The sequence below is a fragment of the Melitaea cinxia genome, chromosome 21 (assembly GCF_905220565.1).
Source record: "Melitaea cinxia chromosome 21, ilMelCinx1.1, whole genome shotgun sequence".
Classification (NCBI taxonomy): Eukaryota; Metazoa; Arthropoda; class Insecta; order Lepidoptera; family Nymphalidae; genus Melitaea; species Melitaea cinxia.
Genome location: NC_059414.1, coordinates 8,111,049 through 8,131,321, shown reverse-complemented (window position 1 = coordinate 8,131,321; position 20,273 = coordinate 8,111,049). Strand labels below are relative to the sequence as shown.

Genomic DNA, 20,273 nt, shown 5'->3' with positions numbered 1-20,273 from the left:
TCAACTGAGTTCTACTTTAAAAAGCTTTAGTGATTTTTTTTCTACTTCAACTTCTATTGGTTAAAATCGCTTTAGCGTATTTGTTTTACTGTTAAATTCATTCGTTACAATCATATTCGTATTAATTGGATTACCTATTAATTACACAACTTCATAATCTAAAAGTTTGAAAACTGACAATATTATTTATTACGTGACTGACATATTTCTAAACTTAAAATCGTGTTTGGAAATGGACATTATACAAGAAGAAGAACTTACTAATAATATATCAAATAAAGTACGCACCTATCATAAGCAATTTTCAAGTTACCAATTTTTCTTGTTTTTTTTTTTTCATTTGTTTATTTCTGAACTTTTGTGTTTGTGTCTATGGCTTGTGTAGTTTACGAACGTTTGACGGCTTTGGATTGTAATAACTTGTTATTTCCTTTGAAAGTTAATTATATTTCTATCGTTTCTCTTATTCCGATAATGAAAACTGTTAAGATTCTTTAGCCATGTTGAATCAAACGTCCACGGAAGCGCTACTTTCAGCAACTTACGTTGAAAATTACTTAGATTGCGTTGAAAATTTGCCTAATGATTTGCAACGACAATTATCGCGTATGCGAGAACTAGACGTGACTTACAGAGGTAAAATATCATATTTATAACTTAGAACACTGCTGAAGTTTTACGTAAATAGCTTCTCGTCTACCTAGAGTTTCAAAGAACCGTTTAAAAGATTACGGATTGTGTTGACGTTTTCTCAATGTACCACACATATTTTGATATAACTGCGTTGTTATAATTGTATTAAACTTTATCATTAATATTTATCTTGTGTTATAAAATAATTTTTGTAACGCTAATATCATACCTTCTTTAAAACATTTTTTGCTAAGTTCTTGTTCGAAGCTTGCCCTTTCAAATTAGTCATTTTATTTCTAGAGTGCCTCCGTGATGCTGAAGCATATTTAGCAGTTTGTATAGGGCCCACAACTGAAGAGCGTCGCCGTGGTAGAGCAGCGTTACGACTTCAAGCAGCTCTAGTTGCAGCGCAAGAGATTGGCGATGAAAAACTACAGGTTGTTCAACTCCTTCAAGACCTCATTGACAACAAGCAACGATCACTCGATGCTGATCATAAGAAACTGGGTAAATGTCTTTTAAGTTTAATTGTAAAATGCTAGTTGTGTTTGCCCATAAATGAGTTAGCAGTGTGAGAATATTTTCTGTGTATTGTTTTTTAATATATGTAAATTTTTTCACACTTATGTAACAAAAAAATTAAACGTATATAATGTTGAATTATAATGAAACAAATTATTTTCTCCAGTTTCTTCTTTGGAAGTTACGACAAATGGCACAGTTAAAGAAGAGTCACCTCAAGCATCGGAGTCTAGGTCTAATGACAAGGACACAAGTACACAAGTGCAACAGCATCACGCACCACCTCCCCAAACCCCAGAGAGATCCAGTGATAAAGAGAAGGAAAAAGCAGATAAAGATAAGTCAGGAGGTAAGAAGAGATTAGTATAACTTAATCATTTCTCTGATGCACATTGTAATAGAGAAATAGCGTCGGACCACATTCTAGATTTAGCAGGCTTAGGATAATCAATCTGCAGTCTTAAGTAATAAATCACCTGTAAGATAAGCGTAAGGCATAATGTTAACAACAATACAATAATACATAGGTAATGATTTTCTTTCCATTTCTAAGATATAGTAATAAAAAGTAAAAAAAAAATTAAATAAAAATTCAAATGCCAATGTGTAACAAACTAGTCCCAAGTAAAGTAAATAAGAATGAACTTGAAAGATTTACATTTCATTCACTAAACGGTAATAACTAAAATAAATGAAATATGACCTTAAATATATTAAATTTTGAACTTGAAGAAAACCAGGAACATAATACATTTTATTATAACAATTGTTTATTTACAAACAAAAAACTGACTTCAATTTACATCAACTAGTAATACAATGGTAGTGTCTTAAAAATATTCAATTAAATAAGCACTATAAGGGATAACTCAAAAAGTACTTGTCTTAATTCATTCAAATTTAAATGGGACCACACCACACCACACCTCATATTTATAATAAAGTTACCAATAAACCCCCTTTAATAGTTTGTCAATTGCATAATCTCTTACAGTCTTCTGGACAATTTTAGTTTATTAATAACTAGCTGACCCGGCGAACTTCGTATCGCCTAACACAAACTTTATCGTATGGTATTAAAGTTCAAATTGACTTTTAAGTATTATCACAAATCTTTTGTATGGGAGTATAGAAAAGTGTTGTTTTTAGACTTTTTCAGGAAATTAAAATTTTTTTTTTTTAGAATTTTTCTCTCCGTAAGAACCTTCCTCGTACTTCAAGGAATATTTTAAAAAAAGAATTAGCGAAATCGGTCCAACCGTTCTCGAGTTTTGCGCTTAGCAACACATTCAGCGACTCATTTTTATATTATAGATAAAATTATGTACACATACATTATTTATGGTAAAACTCGAATGAGTTTATGTGGTATCTTACTGATATTTGTAATGTATATTCTTTCTTCTATGTGTCTTAATAAGTAAATAACCCAACCAATAGGAGAACGCTGGTCAAAGCGTGCGAGGCGGTCACGTACTAACGTGAGCACAGCAACTGATGGGGCTGATTCCGGTGAACGTGATAGTGAGAGACATTCGCACAGTACTACACATAAAAAAGGTATCTACAATTATATTTGGCAGTTTTTTTTTTTTTTTCATTTGACACGAATACATCTCTAAAACTGCTTCTTTAGGGAGACACTTCAAACAACGAGTGATAACAAAATCAGGGGTACACTCTGGTGTTTTAGCTAGATATATATTCATTGTTGTAATAATGATATTACTAAAATTTTCGACTCATAAATTTTTTTTATCTAGGTATAGGAAAGAAGAAAAAACGTAAAGCTCGGCAAGCAGCACAACGCTCAGAAACTCCCCCTGAGGAAACAGATCCAATAGACCCAGATGAGCCTCGCTACTGCCTTTGTGACCAAATTTCGTATGGCGAGATGATCCTATGTGACAACGACCTCTGCCCAATTGAGTGGTTCCATTTTTCCTGTGTCTTTCTCACAACCAAGCCAAAAGGGAAATGGTTTTGCCCGAAGTGTCGTGGTGATCGTCCAAACGTAATGAAGCCTAAAGGACAATTTCTTAAAGAACTCGAACGTTATAATAAAGAAAAGGAAGAAAAAGCATAGCGATTGTTCAATCGCTAGTGAGATGACTTGATTATACTTGACTCAGCAAACTTTGTATATATTTTGAAGCTGAATCCTACATTCAAAAAGTATTCATTTTAATCACGAACCGAATATAAAAAGCAGCTTAAATGAATTAAAATACTTGGTTCTTATTTTGTATTAATAAAATATACATAATAGACGTCATGACAATATTACAAAATGAGAGAACAATATGGTTTAAATTATATTAATTTATAATCGGAGTTTATTATTTATATTAAATTTAAACTAGGAATTTAGTACATATTTCAATTACAAACATAAAAATATATTAAATATTAATAAAGTAAGAATAATCGTAGTCATCTCACATAATGTAAACTAAAACAGACTATTGCTTTACAAACTTAAGTATTTATATGTGATGATTATTAAAATGTTATTCAAATTTTATAATGTAAAAAAAAATATTCTTTATTGCCGGTTGGAAAGAATAGATAAAAAGGTTTCGTTTTTATTAAAATAACTTATTTTCGCAAGAAATTTGTATATATTATGATATTGTTCTCGTTATGAAGAGAATTTTATGACATAATATAAATAACGTCAAATTTTAATGCAATAATGACTACTCTACAGAAAGAAGTTTTCTACTGCAGTTAAACTTAAACATTTTATTTCTTAAATTTAAATATAAGATTTTTAATTATTTGAGTTTTATTTTAATCATATATGTTATATCAAATTAAAGAAAAACGATTGCAGATACTTTAAGGTAGATACCTTAAAGTAATAATACTATTAAACGAGCAATTATTGTATATATATTGATTTGATTACATATATATATATATATAATCTGAATCTCAAAAACGGCTCAAATGATTTTCATAAAATTTAGTATGCGGAGAGTCTAAGCAACATTGGAGGTAAGTTACTTCTAAATAATAACGTACACCACCCACGCACTTGTATCTATGCACACAAGGACGTGAACATCACCATAATAACCGAGTTCTGCAGCAGAGATCTTACAAACGTTAGACTCCAAAAAGAACCCTCTTCAGGCCTACCTGATGTGGTGATGGCATCCGCCTACTTGCCGGGCGATGCTGACATCCCCACTCCAGAGCTAGCCACCCTTGCTGAGTAGCGAGCTGCGAGCGCCAGGGTCTGGAGCTCATCATATTCGCTGACTGCAATGCGCACCATGCGCTATTTGGCAGCAAGGACAACAACCAGCGAGGTGAGGACTTTTTCATTTTTACTCGCAACTTACCTTAATGATATAAATAAAGTATCGGAACCAACCTTTGTAACTTCGAGATCCCAAACCATCATAGATCTAACTCTGGCGACCGAGCATGTGTCCGAATATATTTCAGATTGGCATGTGTCTGACGACGTGTCGTGCTCTGATCACCGGTGGATCAAATACAACCTAGAATTCACACTGACGTCACCTAAACCCCGCCGTAACCCTCGGAAGATGGACCGCGGCAGGTATGAGCTTCTGACAGCGGAGAAAATCAAAGGCGTTGTACTACCCAACAACCATAAAGGCACGGAGGACATTGATAATCATATCAACCAGATAACCGACTGCCTAATCACCAGCTTTGAACAAACATTCATCACCTAGAGCGCGACGGTTTCGTAAAGGGCACAGGAGCTCGAAAAACTACGACGCAGGGTGAGGAAGTGTAGTTGCAATAGAGCAAAGAATACTTGTCTAGAACACCACTGGGATGCCTACAAGCAAGCCTAATATCACTACAAAAGGCGCATCAGAATGAGGAAGGAGTGCTAGAAGCGATTTTTTACTAACATTGAAACGAATAATCAGGCGAACAGAGTAAAGAATATACTGTGCAGCGAAACGGTGCACAGCTTGGGATGCCTGAAAAAACCAGATAGACCCTACACCAAAACGGATCTGGAAACCTCAGAACTGTTAATGACTACACACTTCCCAGGATGCCAAATCGAAAGAAATGTGGCATGGGAGGAGAAAATTGTCACACATGACGATGATGATGAGTAATATGGGCCATCAACAGTTTCCTCCCATACAAGTCAGCAGGACTGGATAAGGTGTTTCTAGGCCTGCTAAGATGGAATGATAGGAAACTTATCGACCACCTTGTCTCCATATATAGGAGTTGCTTAACTTACTGCTACACTCCTAAGATATGGAGGGGAGTCAAGGTAGTCTTCACCCCTAGGTACCTAAACCCGGCAAAGGAGACTACTCGCAACCAAAATATTCAGACCTATTCCTTCTTTCCTCCTTTCTATTGAAAGTTCTGGAAAGGCTAATAGATCGGGAGCTGAGGAGCACAACTCTAGTTGAGCAACCTCTGAATCCCAACCAGCACGCCTACTCAATTGGCAAATCAACGGACTCTGCCCTACATAAGGTTATATCCTACATAGAGGGCAATCTCCACCACAAAATATCAACCCTAGGCGCCTTTATCGATACTGAAGGGGCCTTTGATAAAACTAAGTTTACCAGCATAAGCCGGGCCCTGACTAAGCATGGAGTCAACACCACAATTGCCGAGTGGATTGGATTGACAGCATGCTAAAGTACAGGGCCATCCAATTCACTGTGAATGAAATAACCAGAGGCGTTGTAGCGAGGGGGTGTCCGCAGGGGGGGTCCTTTCCCCCTTCTGTGGAACATAGTGATCGACGAACTGATCACCTTGCTCAATGACCACAGATTTCTCACAGTGGGCTATGCAGATGACTTAACTGTACTCGTCAGTGGACCTTCTGAGGGGACAGTCTGCGACCAAATGAGGGCCGCATTTAAAGTCGTTGATCAGTGGTGTATGGACCACGACTTAACAGTGAACCCCGCAAAGACGGAACTTGTGATGTTCACAAATAAACGGAATTTAGGGAACCTTAAACTCCCTAAATTTTTTGGCACCAGTCTTGCCCTAACCAAGGAGGTCAAATATCTTGGGAGTAATCCTAGATAGCAAACTTCTCTGGAACAGGCATTTAGACTCAAAAATCAACAAAGCCAGCATAATCCTCTGCCAATGCAAACGGCTCCTCGGCAAAAGCTGGGGAATATCACCTAAAATTACTCTATGGCTTTACAAAATTATTGTCAGGCCTATAATCACCTACGGTGCAGTAATCTGGTGGCAGAGAACAGAACTTACGACCGTTAAAAATAAGCTCCAGCGGTTTCAGAGAATAGCATGCTCTGCAATCACTGGCTGCATGCGTACCGCCCCCACGGCAGCTCTTGCGGTTATAGTTGACCTGGCACCGCTTGATCTGTTTATACAACAAGAGGCGGCTATGTCATCAGACTGAAACACTTGGGCGGTCCACGCAATAAACTTTGGAGCAACCTTGTGAGCTATACTACTTGCTACTCCATGTGATAGGATTCCCAAACAACATATTTTCGAAAGGAAATACCATATACAACCATTTGAGGCTGAATGTGACCAGTCCGGCTTACGCGAGGTCCGCATTTGCACGGATGGCTCCAAAATGGGGTCTGACACCGGTGCCGGAGTGTACTCACAAGACCTTAATATCCATTTATCACTAACGCTGGGCCAATACAGCTCCATCTTCCAATGTGACTGTGTTGCGATAACCCACGCAGCCACCGCCGTCCTGTCAAAAGGAATTAGGGATTGCAACATTGTATTCTGTCGGACAGCATGGCTGTACTCAAAGCACTAAGAAGCAATTCGACTAACTCGAGTCTTATATACGAATGTCACCAAACCCTGGAAGTATTGGCCTCACATAACGAGGTAATCCTCCAGTGGATAAAAGGACATAGTGGATCACACAGAAACGATGCCACCGACGAGCTTGCAAGACAGGGGTCCAATACAAAGGTTGCCGGCCCAACCATCCTAATGCCGCTACCATTTGGACAACTGCGCTAGTGGGTAAGGCAACGCACACGTGCAACTCACAATGCCCTTTGGGCAAACCAAACCGGCTGTAGACAGTCCAAAATGATACTCGCGAAAGTATCACCGCACCTATCGTGCCAACTGCTCAGTCTTAACCGCCTGGACATCAGAATAGTTGTTGGCACGATTACCGGCCACATTGCACTTAATCACCATGAATGCAACAGACAGTCCTCTTTGGAGGGAATGTCTGGCTGCTGAAGAAACAGCCGCCCAGGTAAAATCCTGGAATGCGAGGGAATAGCTGCACACCGGGCTACCATCCTTAAGGAAATAAGGACGCTCCGAGAGGCCTGTGAACGCCCCAGGAGGCTTCTGAGCTTCTGGAAGGAGCTGGGCTGGCTAATTCAGCTGGCTCATTTCACGCGTAGTGGACCACCTTTGTGTCTAAATGCGGAAAACCAAGCCCACAACGATAAAAATAAAATAAAAAGTATGCGGAGAATTTCGGGGGCGATAAATCGGTATAGCTAGATTTATTTTTTGAAAATTTCGTTTTATCCCTGTTTTTAGGCAATGAAAAAATGGCTACAATATCGTTAGAATACGAAGGTAAATTTCGCAGTTGTCAATAAAGTCGTAAAAGCTCAGGTGGCAAATTGGCCGGTCGGGATTGCCTGAGAAGACCTCGGTTCAAATCCCATGTCTCCAGATCAATTATTTTTTTCTAATTGCACTCATTTTTTTTTTTTTTAATAACCAGTTCATATTTTTTATTATTATGTAATTAGTATTTAAATATGATTTTCAAAAAACACCATTTACTAAAAATACCGAGCTAAGCTCAGTCACCCAGGTACTTTTCTTAAATGACGACAAGGTTAGTATGTTAATTTTGTAAGTGACAATCGAAAACTGAATTAAATAGACATTTAGCAACTGTAGATAATTCTCATCGACTTCACTGGTGTAATGCAGCCAAACTAGGATGTATTCTTAGTAATAAAGAAAATAAAAATCTTTTTCTATAGTCAGTATATTTTGTATAAACTATCTTACTTAACCATGATACACAGAAATCCAATCTATAAATAAAATTTAGGATATACCTTAAACGTCATCTATTAATTATGCTTGTATATATTTAGTTTTGTTAGGCCATACTTCTATGAAAATCGTCTATAACATATTGCAATGGCTTATATTTTCGACTAGATTATTTTATATCAATACATTATTTCTATATTGCAAAAACGCGATATTCGATTAAACTTGACAGATCATTATTTTATATAATACGAAAAGATACATGATATAAATGTATTATAAAGATATCATATTAGTAAAAGTACCAACTTTAGGAAAATATAGTTATTGGTACCTTCAAGATATATGAATTGCAACTTTCACTCATGGCACTCTAATTTGAATAAAAATTTGATACAATCTTGAATACTTCTAATATTAACAATTTAGAAATGTCAATAAGTTTTAGTTTTTTCTAAAAACCAGTGCTCCAAATGCATAGAAATATATAATATAAAACTGTATTACTAATTTTAAATGCATCTCCCATTTTACGTATAAATAATTTTAACCTTATGACACCATCAGTAAGCTTCACAGTTGTCCACGGTCTTGTTACAGAGGTCAGAACACTATACCCAATTTAAATGGTGAGAGATCAGTACGATAATGTCTCACTTTTAGTTCGCTTCAATACTGCTGTACGTTGCTGTACGACGTACGTCTACTATCGCTTAGTGCCGTCACGTGGTGCGGTGGGAAACTTCATCGTAATTGGTTATATTGCGTGACGTTCTTCATTGTAATTGGTTATATATATTGAGTGACGTTCTTCATTGTAATTGGTTATATTGAGTGACGTTTCATTGTATTGGTTATATTGACTGACTTTTCAATGTAATTGGTTATATTCTAAAACATAAATGCGTGACGTGTTATAGAAAAAGAGAACGATCGTCATGCCACTCATGCCTATGGCGGCTTTTAACCACTAAGCCAACCCCCACCACTGTAGCTTCCTAAACTGAGTGATAAGACCGTGCAGTTGTCTATGCACTTCAAACATATTTAACTACTAAATTTGCTGCCCGTTGTATAAAAATTGTTACATAACAGACATCATATTAAAAACCAAAATTAAATTATATAATGGATAGTTCGAAAATGAATTAAAAAAAAAAAAACAATATTACACTAATATACCAGAACTTTTTTGTGTTAAATTTTTTTTTGTCCAATTTACACTATCACCTTTATAACCCAACATTAGTACGATAAATTAAAATCTTCGTAATAAGAACATTACTTTCATATTTGTAACTATAATTTTAAATTTTTGTTCTTTTTTACGTTACGAGACGGCAAGATACAATTAATACTTTTACGATAATTTACATACAATGCAAAACTCCTATAATATACTTTGTGACAATAATTAAATATGACACTAGTTTGAACACAAATCTAATAAATTATCTACTAAATAATAACTTACAAATCATCAAGTTAAATAACGAATTAATAGTAATATTCACACAAATATCTATGGCAGTTCGATAATACATTGCATTGTTATATTAGAGCATACTATATCATTATAGCATTATGCTTGTACTAAGCTAAAAGTTATACATATTCAAAACTCTTAAACACATCTATAAGCCTATGAAAGTAACACAACAAACACATTAAATAATGAATCCCACATTGTTCTATAAGCAAATACAATTTGCGTACATGTAGTTTAACAAGTTTCTAAATAACTTAAGCTGTGGTGACCCGTAAGGTGGCATTTGAGATATGGATATATTATATTAACTATTATAGTTATCAGGTTTTTAAATTTGAGTCAGCACCGCTAATCTAATTTAATAATTCGTGTCCTGCTTGACAGTAAAAGGAAATATAATGAGAAAATTAAAATTTCTCAGGAGACATAATTATATCCACAAATCCACAATCAAGTAGCATAAAAGTTAAGGCTCCAAACTTTCTTTATCAACTTTTATAATAGGCCTTTTCAAAGATCAGTTAATTTTCGGGCTTGCTTTCCAGGCTGTTTACAATATTGTGATATGCATTGTACTATATTTTTACACCCACACGCCATGTGGATTCTTATTAGTTGGTGCAGCATTTTCAAGCTGCCTCGGTGAACCTATTATCCTACGTGCACTACCTGCCTTACATAATCCTGAAAAGATTTTTTACACATTATATATGTATACAGATAATTGAATTCTACACACAGAAATATTAATATGAAAGTTCAGTTCAGAAACATATACACACAGTCACCGACTAAAAAATTAAGTGAAAATAAAGCAAAAAGACTTACCATCAAGAGGATGTCGTAGCTCATCCACGCTGCCAGTCAAACTCTGGAGATTAGCTTCCTTCATTTCTTGGACTAAGCGCTCCACTTGACGCTTTTTCTCCATTATTGCACTCTCTAAAACACCGACCTAAGAAAAATTTTCTTTACTAAATTTTTTTTACATATTATTTTGTGTGGTGGTGGTGAAAAATTAAATGTTATCTATAGTCATCTAACAATAACTCATAAAATTATTCAAATATTAATACAATAATGTAAGAGAACCCTGTGGCCAATACCTCTCTTTTTAAATTTTCAGCTGTAAGATGATTAATTTCAGTTGCATGTTTTGCTTGTTGTATCTGAGTTTGTAGGTTCTCCATTTCAGTTAACATAGACCTCTCTAAGGCTTGTCTGAAATTAAAATATTATGTATACCATCATTAATAGGAATTTATTTTATATTTTACAATATTTTCATTCCAAAAGCATATGCGCTTTTAATCAACTTAAAAATAAGAAAGACGACTTTATGTGTGTTATAAAATGAATAAAAAAAACTGTACGCTTTTGTATTAAAATTAAGCAAATAATATATAGCATATATTTAGACTAACTGTAAGCCCATTTTTAAATAGTTTGAATAAATAAATACTTTTTATTTATTAAATCTTTATTACAAATAAAAATAAACAAAAGACAAAAATAATTTTAATTGAAAGAATTCTCTTCAAAGTAAAAAAAAGGCTCATTTATATTTCAATATATGTAATATATTATGTAATATATTGTATATTACATATATTGAAATATAAATGAGCCTTTTTTTTACTTTGAAGAGAATTCTTTGTATATTACATATATTGAAATATAAATGAGCCTTTTTTTTACTTTGAAGAGAATTCTTTCAATTAAAATTATTTTTGTCTTTTGTTTATTTTTATTTGTAATAAAGATTTAATAAATAAAAAGTATTTATTTATTCAAACTATTTAAAAATGGGCTTACAGTTAGTCTAAATATATGCTATATATTATTTGCATAATTTTAATACAAAAGCGTACAGTTTTTTTTATTCATTTTATAACACACATAAAGTCGTCTTTCTTATTTTTAAGTTGATTAAAAGCGCATATGCTTTTGGAATGAAAATATTGTAAAATATAAAATAAATTCCTATTAATGATGGTATATTACCTATTTTCTTGTTGACGACTATTTATAATACGTTGCTCGTTGTGTATATCCTCCATTAGCTTGCGGATCTTATTTTTACACTGTAAAAGTTCAGTTTCACAATTGGCTAGTTTTGACCGCACCAGCACTATTTCCGATTTAAGTGTTTTTTCATTTTGCTTTACTATTTCACTCTCCTCTTCCACATAATTGAGAGTTTGTACCTATTAAAGATTAATTTTATGTAAAATCTATTGTTCTACTTTTATACAAGTTCGGAATTTTTATTGCAACACAACAAATACTTAAAACTACAAAATCATTTTACCTACCTATATGATTATTATTAAAAGCAATTAAATAACTTTGATGACATAAATATTCATTTAATTATAGGAAATCGATTAAATTTTAATGTTAACTTCAATTATATTTTGAGAATAAAATTAAAATAGTCATTGGTCCTGCGACACAGATGACCTGCCCACTGCCACCTTGCTAAACTTGCTAATTATGTGGGCTATGTCGGTTATTTTCGTTCTCTCGCGAATAGTCTCATATCTAATCCGCTCTTTGAGAGAAACCCCAAGCATAGCCTGTTCCCTTGCACGTTGAGCGACTTTAAACTTGTGGACCAGTCCCTTAGTCGTTGTCCACGTCTCCGACTGAACAAACTATAAGGTTTAAAATGTTGTAAACTACTATGATATGTCGGCAACAGTTCTACTTTATTATACTGATGAGAAAGGTGCCATAGAATACGCTTTTGGACCCTCTCAATACGCTTATAATGCACCTCGTAGTGTGGTGACCAGATTTGAGCACAGTTTTTAAGATCACATCAAACCACTTGTTACTCAACATTTACGTTAAAATATTCATCAACAACATAAAGAACTCGAATAAACACAGTAAACAAACATTTGTAATAGATTCACAACAGGAGTCACATCCATAAGTAAAACAAAACTAAGAAAATCCGTAGGATCTTGGCACAAATGCGTCTTTCTTGTGTCATCGTTTGCATCAAATCCGCTTCCGCAAATCCGCATCAAATCCGCTTCCGCAAATCCGCATCAAATTCATGCAAATGCGAATTCGCATTTGCGGATACGGATATACCATAACCCTTTACGGATGTGCTGTGCACTCGTGACTATGGGTTGTGTGATAAATATTCCATATATATATTTGTTATTTTCGTTTTAATTATCCTATTTTTTATTTTTTTTTTTTTTTGCGTGATAGACAGTATATGTATAATGAACTTAACAATATTACAATGACATTTAATTTACCTTTTATTTATTAAATAATTACAAATAGCAATTAATTTATATGTTTGCATGTTTATATTTTAATTTTAGTTATCTTTGATTATTATTTTTATTAACACTTTCTTGGCTTATTTATTTATTTAGTTACTTAACAATTTTTTATACGTACAAGATTATACACAATATATTTGTCATGGAGACTCGCGTATAATGGGTGTGCTTATCCCTGTAATAGATTTCTTCCAGCACACCCAAAAAGGAATGGTTACAGACAGAAATTAAAGTAGGTAGACGTACAAAAGAAAATATTAAATCATTGATATTGATATATATATATAGACATATACGGACATTTGACTTACCTACTTTTTGACTTTTTTATATAAATGTAATCAATGATTTTTTAAAGAACTTTGTTACTTAGTTACAATAATTTTAAATATACTTGCTACAGTGAAATTAACATATTGTAGAATGTAGTGTACTTCGTAATGGGATACATATTAGATAATAAATTAATAAATATTCTATATGTGTTTTATGTATCCTGTGGATGTAACTACTACTAATTAACTGATGATTTTTGTGTTAACCAAACTGGCAAAGAAATTTGTCAGTTTGGTTAACACAAAAATCCTACAATCTACAAATCCAAAAAACAAAATTTACAACACTACAATAAGTAAAAACTGAAAATAACTACTACCTGTAAGGGCTGAGCAGTAATCAATAATGACAAGTGACATACATTTAAATTTCACACAGGTAAAACCATATAAAAAATTTAGTGATCAATTAATGTGAAGATTATTAACTTTTCATCTATTTACATACCTGTTCGGTACTAATACGAAGTTGATTATCAGCAGAATTGATCTGCTGTTGTAATAACTCTACTTGTCTCTCCTGCTCTCTTCCTTTATTTTCCCAGTAGCCGATTTCTGCGTCATACTGAAACATTACACTAATCATTGAATTTATTTTATTTCAATTTATAAAAATCAAATATGATAGATAGAAGTACACAATTAACTGAGGTAGGGCACAGCAGGAATTTCCTGCTCAAAAAATGGAGCAGCACGACTGGGGTAGTACCTCGACCTTACAGAAGACCACAACTAAATAATACTGTTTTCAAGCAGTATTGTGTTCCTGTTGGTGAGTAAGGTAACCAGAGCTCCTGGGGGGATTAGGTATAGGGTCGGCAACGCGCTTGCGATGCTTCTGGTGTTAAAAAAAACAATTACAATTCAATTGCAATACATCAATTTCTAATAAGAAAAACAATGAATAAACTATAAATACCATAAAACTGATTTTTGGAGATATGTTACAACCCTTGCATTGTGTGTATGTACACTACTAACCAAGTCCAACGTTTTTTATGTGAGAGTACTGTGACAGTTGCATAGTTATTTTAATTTATCAAACTTTAATAAAGAATGGTAATAGTACAATACTCAACAATATTTAAAGCTTTTATTTCGTCACATGTCTGAAATATTTCATCTGTGTAATATATTTATATTTTCAGTTAAATAGTAAAATAAAATCTTTAGATTGTTTTTTTTTTAAGTTTGAAAGGATGGTTTGACGGAAGTATAGCTCCATATTCTACAGATAAGAAACATGATACAATATTTTAACACTGGAAATGATATCTAGTCTTTAAAAGTACTGTATAAATACTAATGCGACATAAGCACAATACTCTCAGAGTTTTACTTTGATATTTGATATAGTATTCATAAGATTATTACCTTAATAAGATCTACTTGTTGGCTAGAAAGTTTTTCTCGCTGATAATTAACGAGTGATACCAATTCCCTATATTGGCTATTATAGCTAACGGCTTCAGGGCTCCCCTCAGGTCGTTCCGGTAAGTTCACGGGTGACATGTGGGACGTCCTACCCATTGTACGGTTTGGTGATTTCCTTATAGTTGAAGGCGGTGGGGGTGATCTATATGGCGGTGGGGGGTCTCTGTTAAACATACAATTGTATATAATATTTATTGTTTGTTCCTACCAGTTTTAATTTTTTATATTTAAATTTACTGTTGTAATAACTTAACGAATATTTTAAAAATCTGAGGAGACCCACAAGGACTGCACTAACACCAAGACCACGGTAAACATCTGTATGGCCACTACAAATGTTTGTCATGTGCAGGGATCGAACCCGCAAACGCCAGCGCAACAGCCACAAACCAGTGTTGTGACAGTTGCGCCAACGCGTCATTATCATAATTATATGTAATCATTATAGTATATTTAAAAAACAATAAATTGATTTCTTTTTTTTTTTCGAAAATTATGACATTATTTTAACTAAAGTATTTGCGGGTACTTCTTAACTGGCTTCCTGTTATAATTGTATTCTACTATTTATAGATGTATGTTAAAATTTAAGTTTCATTACCTACATGATAAATGTACAAATTAGCAGCCGGATCCCATATATGTTGTAAGTCGAAAAAAAATTAAACTTGTCAACTCTGTCTGTGGTGTACATAATAAAATACTACATTTAAAAAGGCTTAGCTGTTAGCCAGCACATTTTGAGATATTTTGTTCACAAATCGGATCAAACTTTGTTTTTTCTTTATAAAAGGCATTATATTTTTTTCTTTTAATATTTCACTACTTACACACTTTAAACATTATTTATACATTACTTTTAACGTATTAAATATCAAACATTAATAAAGATGATTGATTATGTGCATGTTTACAAAAAAAAAATGATATTTTATTGTTTTACAAAAATAATTTATTCATTCAAAAATAATTTTATTAATGCAACACATGTTAAAACATTTATGTTTATGTGCAAATTAAACACACATAGTGAAGTTATTATAAAATTATACTCTATATCATTAACATAACAATTATGATAATATTATGAGTAATGACTAAATTGTTATCATTGTTAAGTGTATTTTAAATACAAGTTAATTACTGGAGTTCACTCCTTCAGACACGTCATCAGACCAATGGTATGAAAAAAAATGAAATCAAGTGAAAGAGTCACTCAGAGATCTCCCCCAAGAGTGACTTTTTACCACAAAATGTCTCTTGCGAAAAATAGAAGTATATTTTGAAATATACTAGTAATCTTTCTTAAAAAGTAAACTCCAACAAACTCATTCAAGAAGTAAACTCCAGTCACGTGAGTGAGATGACACACACACTGTTTTGTTTTAAATTCTTACCTATAAGGTGGGACGTCTTTAAGAGGTGGACTGTTAGGTTCGGGGAATTTAGCTTGCTGTACTCCCTTCACCACACCAACAGGGTTACCCGGGGAGGTGTTATTTACATTGTTAAGTGGAGTTGTGTTCACCCTGCTCGGTGAATTTTGTTTGTCAGTTGCATTCGTATTCGATACATTATGATTGCTGTTAAGAAAATAACAAAAAAAAAACTGAGCAACCAGAAAGACTTTTTTTATATTAAAAAATTATATTACTGTATTTGAACATTTTTCTGTTTTATTATATTGATTAAACTGTCAACTTTAAAACAACTTTGTACTGTGGGAAACAAACATTCCTAAAGACCACACAATAAAATTAAATAAATATTACGACCTAACAAACGAGCTTAACAAAAATGGTTAAATGGTTAATTTATACGTGGTAGAAGTAGAAACGAGAGGTATACCAGCAAAAACTCTCTACAATCTTCTGAAAGACCTTGGCCTGTCGAGAACTGCAGTAAGTTCTATTTTAACGAGCGTCTAAGGCTGCACTAACAGATTCCTACCAAATTTGGCTAGGCAGGGTGGGAAACTCGAGCAGAGTGTGATGAGACGCGAGTGAGCGTTGATGTGCCTCTCAAAAGGGGCCTCCTTAAACCTACACCTAGGTGGCAAGTCCTGGGAACTGCACTGAGTTTCTCCTTCTGCCACACGATGGACCCAGCACCCGTACGGTGAATCCATGGAATGCTAACAAGTTTGTCTCTCCCATCATCATCATCATTAATAAGTTACTTTTAATCTGTAGGTACATTTAATTTATTTTTGATTCTACTAATAATTTAATTAAAATGATTCTAAAACTAGGTGTGCCCGTGACTTCATATGCATGGAATTTAACAAAAAAGGTATTATTCAGTTCACAGAGTTATAAATTAAATACATTTTTAAAATAAAAGTAGCCTAAGTTACTCCTTATTACATCAGCTATCTGCTAGTGAAAGTCCCGTCAAAATCAGTCCAGCCATTTCAGAAATTAGCTGGGACAAACAGACAGACAAAAATTGTAAAAAAAAATGTTATTTTGGTATATGTACCATGTATAAATCCATATACATTTAGTAAAAAGCGGTTATTTTAATATTACAAACAGACACTCCAATTTTATTTATTTGTATAGATAAATTTTACATATAGATCTACAGATACTAGTTTGTAGTGGTTAATATCTTTGTCAATCTTATTTAGTTTAATTTAATTATTGAATTTACAAACCCATTTCCTATAGGCGATCTAGAATTATGAGTAGGCTGTAAAGGTTTTTGGTTGTTGCTATTGTTATCAGATCTTCTCAATATAAATTGAATATCATTTGAATATTCACCCCATTTCATAAGTATCTAAAAAAATGTAAAACAAGAAGACAAAGTTATGATAACATTAAATAAATCTTGCAAGATCTTATAAAGATAGATATTCAAACATGCTAAACAATTATAGTATTGCAATTCAATCCGCTAAATTAATAGAACCAAGTAGATACTTGTTTTCATAAAAATCAAAAAAAATTGTGATAAAAAGTGAAAATATTTTACCTTTAAGGGATATTCCTGTGGGGCTAAAAGTCGCTCGTTATTTCTCCATCTTTCTATCAATGTAAATCTTCCCACTTTTCCAGTAGCATGGGCCAAAGCAAACACTACATCCTAAATTGTAATAAAATTGTCATTTTACTGACACAGAAAAAAACAATAACGTTCTATATTTTTCTTAGTATTTTCTTTCCTATTTCTATAAGCAGTATTTTAACTACATCAAAAACAGTACAAAAAATGAGGATAGAAAAAAACTAACTAGCGATAGTTCCGCTTGTCGTAAGAAAAATTTAACTAAAAAGACAATAAATAGATTTTTTTAATACTTTCATAAATATTGGGGATAATAGTTTTTTTTACTGACCTGGCAAGTAGTAGTCTCTGTCACCCCACAAACAATCCTTTGTATTCCCTCAACCCAGACCTTTAACTCCATTAATTTTAAACAATAACTTACTCTTTACATATATCTAAGAAACCATTATACACTGCAGTCAATCCGTATGCATACTTTGCTCCTTATAAAACAAATTGAAATAACAAAACACAAACATTCCGAGTTTACAATTGAAAATATTAATCAAATCTCAAAACTTCGAAGTGGGTTAAGAGAAGAGACGTTCGGAAATCTACGCAATATGTGACAGGGACAGTTTATAACAATTAACAACTGTAGTGTTAATACGTTAATAGCTACTTTGAAAATTGAATTTTTGTCTTAAATTTCAAATTATTAATTTATATTATACTTTAATATTTTTCTACATAAAAAGTCACGACATTTCATATTTTTACATATTTCAAATCAAACCACCTCTCCTAAACAAACGAAAACGAGCAGTCTAATTTTAAAAAGCTGGACCAAAACTCAAAATAACAATCTGTCGAAGGCTATTTGTTAAGTCAAAACCAAGTCAAAACTTAATATTTTTGAAATTGATAAAAAAATTTGTTATAACGTTTAATTATAGGTCACCTGTATAAAATCAAATTATTAAGAAAAGCTCGAACCGCAGTTTGGCTTAGTAATGGCGAATGAAGATGATGAAGAGGTATTATGTTAAAAAGAATAAACTTTTACATTATGCTAATATTAGTAGATAATAACAACCGCTCTAGTGTAGTGGAGTTTGCAGGTACCTAAACATCGGCTCTCAATTCTCGTTCGAGATAGATTTATATTTGTACATATAATTGATTTAAAGAAGTATGATAGGAGTTAAACTGAATGACAGGATAAGAAATAGTGAGATAAGGAAACGTTGTGGTCTGAAAGTATGATTCGTGATCTAGGAGTTTACTTCGATAGCAAAATGATATTTGCTGATCATATTGACTTAGTCACTAAAAAGGCATATAAAAATCTGGGATTCGTCTTGCGTGCCTGCGAGACATTTAAAGATATAGGGTCACTGAAGGTTGTATATTTTGCATATGTGCGTAATCTGCTAGATATATGCTTTGATTCGCTATATGATATGATATGCTATATGATGCGTAGATGCTATGATACGCTAGTCAAATTTGGTCCCCTCAATACAATGTACAAAACACATTTCGTACCGGAGTCGTCAGACACGCGAACCATACCATTTGGCTTGCCACGATAATAAACTATTAGCTTTGAAAGAAAGACGGGACTTGATGTGAGCTTCCTGTTCGATATTGTTCGGGGCAGAGTAGATTGCTCAAGTTTGCTGCATGAAATGGCATTCTGCGTTCCCAGGCGTAGAACACGTCACACTCCACTTTTAAAGGTGCCTCTACGCCGCACTAACTACGCATCTAACACTGTTATGGCTAGGTTGCCCCGAACATATAACGCAAAGTTCAGCGAGATCAACTTATTTTTCTCAAGCAAGTTGTGTTTTAAAAGGAAGGTGACAGATATCATTAATAATAGTGTATGCTAGCAAACGAAAACGGAGCCTACTTCAGTTGCAGCGTCAAGTAATGTAGCATAGGTATACGAACATATTTGGAAAGCGCACTGGTCGCCACTACGAGTTCCGTGTGTGTGTGTGTGTGTGTATTTATGAGAATGGTTGTGTGTATGTAAATGTGTGCGTATGTGTATATGTAAATATATGTGCATGTATTTGTGCGTATCCCTACTAATATTATAAATGTAAATGTAAGTTTGTTACGCTTTCACGCAAAACTGCTTAACCGATCATCATGAAACTTTGTACACATATTCTTGGAGATAATAGAAGTAACATAGGATACTTTTTGGTAAAATAATTCAGTGTGGGCGAAGCCGCGGGTAAAAGCTAGTATGTATATGTGTGTGTGTGTATGTGTAGTTGTGTATGTGTATGTATTTACGGCCGAGTTGAGTTGCCTCCTCCTTTTTTTGTCCTTCGGTTAAAAACTCACAAATTTTTGACCTCCACATTCTCGTATCAACTTCGGCTCTGGTGCAACTGCATAAGACGCCACGAGATCTTGGCTTGGCATGATGTGCTGTCGTTTGTTCATTGTTTCTCCCACTTGATTTGTTACGTGTGGTGTACGGGTCAATCCGACTAACTACAATATCGACTAGCT

General features: G+C 33.6%; 2 protein-coding genes across 2 annotated transcripts; one reads left to right on the top strand and one right to left on the bottom strand.

Moving 5' to 3' along the window:
* Positions 1 to 366: 366 nt before the first annotated feature.
* Positions 367 to 3,935, top strand: LOC123663879 (inhibitor of growth protein 1). Its single transcript, XM_045598525.1, has 5 exons — positions 367 to 636; positions 934 to 1,140; positions 1,322 to 1,504; positions 2,596 to 2,715; positions 2,919 to 3,935. The coding sequence occupies exons 1-5, from the start codon at positions 501 to 503 to the stop codon at positions 3,239 to 3,241; spliced, it is 969 nt and encodes a 322-aa protein (XP_045454481.1). The 5' UTR covers positions 367 to 500; the 3' UTR covers positions 3,242 to 3,935.
* A 6,312-nt stretch (positions 3,936 to 10,247) lies between these two features.
* On the bottom strand, positions 10,248 to 18,345 carry LOC123664011 (ras association domain-containing protein 8). Its single transcript, XM_045598641.1, has 10 exons — positions 18,088 to 18,345; positions 17,724 to 17,834; positions 17,404 to 17,528; positions 16,142 to 16,327; positions 14,685 to 14,907; positions 13,759 to 13,875; positions 11,669 to 11,871; positions 10,771 to 10,885; positions 10,493 to 10,619; positions 10,248 to 10,348 (listed from the first exon to the last, which is right to left on the bottom strand). The coding sequence occupies exons 1-10, from the start codon at positions 18,157 to 18,159 to the stop codon at positions 10,248 to 10,250; spliced, it is 1,380 nt and encodes a 459-aa protein (XP_045454597.1). The 5' UTR covers positions 18,160 to 18,345.
* Positions 18,346 to 20,273: the final 1,928 nt, after the last annotated feature.